Genomic DNA, 4,211 nt, shown 5'->3' on the forward strand with positions numbered 1-4,211 from the left:
ATCAAGAAACAGCATGCATTAGCTACTTTATGTGATGACATCACCAGCATTATCCTATCTTTGACTGGTATGCTATATTAGGTGGACAATTGGCGTCCAGTGTCTGAGCTCCTGATAATGCCATTGTGCATCCTTTCTCAACCTTTCCAGCACTGAGGAACCCTAAAAAAATAACTTTCAGGTTTCAGGGAACCCCTGATAAAAATTACTATATCTACAACTCAGGATACATTAGTGTGCTGGTCAGTGGGAAGAATGCTACTTACACTGGTGGTCATTGTGAAGCATTATCTCCTTCCAGATCGCTAAAAAGATCAATGGTGTCAGTGGGAACTCATCTGAGTGGCAGAAATTACTCATTGCCCAAGGAACCCCTAGCAACCTATGGAGGAACCCTTGTTGAGAAACCCCGTCATTGTGTAACAAAACGCGCAGGGAGGAGCCAGGACGTAGTGACGTCATTGCGCATACCAGCCAATGCATGCAGTTTTTTGGTGGATTGTGTGAGATACAGTGGCAGTACCACTTTTAACCCTATGTGAATGTACATCTTTCTAAATTTTTAAAAAAGCTTTGTAGCATTTACTAATCTATAGCACCTGAAATTAACTTTATTCCAATTGTTACTTTCATTACTCTTGTCAATATTGTCTAATCAGCTCATTCCATTTCTCTTTGTGGGTTGGACTAACAGGAATTAATTTCCCAAAATAGGAATCGTTTCGGTACAATGAATGTACAAAATAAATCCAAGTATGAGAAATGAATCCGAATATACAAAATGAATTCTGCAAACGAATCATTTTAACATAACGAATACGATGAAATGAAATTATTTACTTAATGAATGAATCCGAAATGAAACAAAACAAATTTTTTTTTTGTTGTGCACATCTCTACTGAGCTTTTTTTGACCACTCACTAAAAGGGGGCCATGCAGTCCCAGTAAGCAGTGTGACCTGTCATTGTGAAAGATATACAAATAGCTGACTTATTTACGAGATGCGTAAAGGAGAATTCCTCACAGTGTGCAGTGGACTTTATTTTGTTATTTTTATATACAATGTTAATTTTTTTTTTTTTCGTTTGTTATTATATTATTGAGTTTTGGGTCCACTTCAACTGCCTCTAGTGCTGCACTTCCTTGTTTATGAGTTTTACATATATTGTGTATCACAATATTGGTGCTGGCAGCTCTTCTACCAAGCGCAGATTTACTATTTGGACTTTTAGTCAAAGGAATTTAATAGCTACTGAAAATTGTTGGACAAGTCATTGACATTATGCCATAAGGTTTTGGAGGTCAGTATTTTCAGTATGTAGTTAAGACCAAGAACATGGGACAATTCAAAACCAACCTTAGAACGTATTTTCTTTAAAGAGGAGTTGATGCTTGGAACAGGATTCCAGCTGAAGTGGTGAGTCAATATATAGCAAATGAATTAAAATATACTTGGAATAAACATAGGTCTAAACTTGAAGTTAAGAAAGGGCATACTTAATGGACCAATTGGTCTTTGGTGGGCAGGAACACCTGAAACTCCCAGGTGCACTGGAAGAGAGTTGGAAATTATGGCAGAGATAGCCCATTGGTAAAGTTTTGAAGACATATATATATAAAGGCAAGGAGCTAATGCAGCCCACTAAGCCCCAGTAGTAACCAAAATATCCCTTTGGAGTGGATTCACTCTTTAAAGAATAATAATACAGATGCATTTAAATTGTTAATGTCTTTCTTCACTTGCGATGTCATGGAAGAATTTAACCAAACATCTCCAGGAAGGTTCATCCTCCTTGGTCTATCTAACATTCCATCTCTCCAGGCAATATGTGTCCTTGTGTTTTCTGTGATGTACGTAATTGCATTGTTGGGAAACTTTCTACTGATCATCGTGGTGAGGATCAACCGAAAGTTACAGAGCCCCATGTACTTTTTCCTAAGCAACCTCTCCGTTATCGACATTGGTTTCTCATCCACTATTGTTCCCCTAATTATCATAAACACTCTGGTCAAGGACAAAAGCATCTCCTTGTTGGGATGTGCAGTGCAAATGTTTTTTCATTTGGGTTTAGGAGGAACAGAGTGTGTTATTCTAGCTGTCATGGCGTACGATAGGTTTGCTGCCATCTGCAGACCATTGCGCTACGGCACTATAATGAATAAAATGTTGTGTGCCAGTTTAGCTGCAGGGTCATGGAGTATTAGCTTCCTAAACTCTGTTATCCATGTTGTCCTCACCTTCCAACTCCCCTACTGCAAGTCCCACCACGTCAACCACTTCTTCTGTGAGGTACCACCTTTCCTTCGAATGTCCTGCCGAGACACTTTTTTTAATGAGATAGGCATGTACATCTCTGCAGGAACTCTTGGCATGACTTCTTTCTGCTTGACTCTTTTCTCGTATGTCCACATAATTTCCACCATCCTGAAGATCAGATCCTCACAAGGAAGATATAAAGCTTTCTCCACATGTGGTTCCCATCTGACTGTGGTGGTTCTCTACTATGGGACAGTGTTTCTTATGTATCTGAGACCCCGCTCCACATACTCTCCTGAATTAGACAAAACTCTGTCCATTCTTTATACAGTAGTGACTCCAATGTTGAACCCAATGGTCTACAGTATGAGGAACGAGGACGTCAAAAACACAGTAAAAAGAACACACATAAGAAATAAAACATTCTTTAAAACAAAATGTTGATTTGCAGTTCATTACATTATTGCACAAGGGATCATTAAGGTTAAAAGTATTTCTAGAGTTTGTACTATGCCTAAATTTTATATGTTACACCATTGTCATGTGCCATGTTTCATCTGATGTTAACAAAAACAAAAAATATTCATTATATGTACAAAGTGTACAAAGTAATACTTGGATTTGGAATTCGTGGATTACCATTAACCTTCTTCCTAACAGGATTGAAATCTGGCTCTTATACTGACCCTTCAAACTCCAAAGTACTTCTTCAAGTCATCCTAGAAAGACCATTAACATAGTTAACATTTCAATATGGGCCAACTTTATAGAAGAACTCCAAAAGACCATTTAGGTTCCTTTTTTATTAATTAAAGTGTATGTTTTTATTAATTAAAATGTTTTTCTCCCAGTTTTGGACAGAGTAGGGAAAGTTTGAAACTCCTTTAAGGTTTTTACTGCTATCTGGGGCTCCATTAGAGAGATTTCCCCTTCCTGGCCTGCCAACAATGTTTCCTAATGCCTCCATGGCAGCATACATGTGATAGTAGCCCTGCCTTCTTCCACCCACAGGACCAGTGCATACCTATAAAAAGTTAACACCCACACAACAGCCCATTCCCTTTTTTGTCCTCATGAAACTCACAGCCAGTGTGAAGAGAAGAAACCTTTTACCTGCCGCCTTTGGAGGTTTTCTGCACAGATTAAGCCTCTCCTGTAGCGCAGTCCCTAACTTTGGGACGCTAAATACTCTGATAAGGTAAGAAACCCCTTCTGTAGATCTTTTGGGGTGAAAATTCAGGTGCTAACTAGGCCCACATACAGTAGTGCAGCCAGGGCTTTGTTCCTCAAAAGAGCTGTCCATGTCTGGAGCCTGTTTGCCAGAAGTGAGTGGATCCATTGAACTGTGACACTGCATTTCCAAGATAAAAATTTTTTCTCATTTTGTGGAATTTATCTGTGAATGGCCTCATAAATTGTGTGTTACATCTCCTGATGGATGGGCTGCAGCTGCACCATGTTCCAGTATGCATTCTAGTGGCAATTGTGGAAGAGAAAGCTAAGTGTCCACATTCAAGGGAATGATGCATTATGCTGTACAGGTGAAGTGGATAGACCTCAAGTGGGGGCCATCTTTGGCTTGGGCAAGTACTCCCCTAGTGGCCTTCTTGGAGTTGGGCAAGATTACCTGGATGTCATCTTGAAAGTGGGCAAGGTGAGAAGTTTGCCAGCAGTGGGAGGCTGGCAGAAGAGTTGAGGGACATAGGGTTAAAGATCCGGCGGCTTCAAGATAGGGCATTTACATGATAGGACTGCGGTAGCATTTGAGTGCTGTCCGTTGTCCTTTTTCCATCTGCACTGTAATTTTTGGGAGCAGGCTTTGGGGGCATGTCCCCTTGGTGGTGTGTGCTCCATGGGCCTGTCCTGGGGATTTACATGTTGATGCGGATGGGGAGAGCAGACATTAGCCCTTACCCAAAGCCAGCTTCTGGTATAAGAAATATTGAGAAAGCT

The 4,211-nt window shown here is 40.2% G+C and overlaps 1 protein-coding gene across 1 annotated transcript; it reads left to right on the forward strand.

Moving 5' to 3' along the window:
• Nucleotides 1-1,751: 1,751 nt before the first annotated feature.
• LOC309569118 (olfactory receptor 5V1-like) lies at nt 1,752-2,702 on the forward strand (the record flags this gene model as incomplete). The annotated part of the gene is made up of 1 exon (XM_082274880.1): nt 1,752-2,702. The coding sequence occupies one exon, from the start codon at nt 1,752-1,754 to the stop codon at nt 2,700-2,702; it is 951 nt and encodes a 316-aa protein (XP_082131006.1).
• Nucleotides 2,703-4,211: the final 1,509 nt, after the last annotated feature.

This window comes from Pelophylax lessonae (genome assembly GCF_965119305.1).
Source record: "Pelophylax lessonae genome assembly, chromosome: 13".
Lineage (NCBI taxonomy): Eukaryota > Metazoa > Chordata > Amphibia > Anura > Ranidae > Pelophylax > Pelophylax lessonae.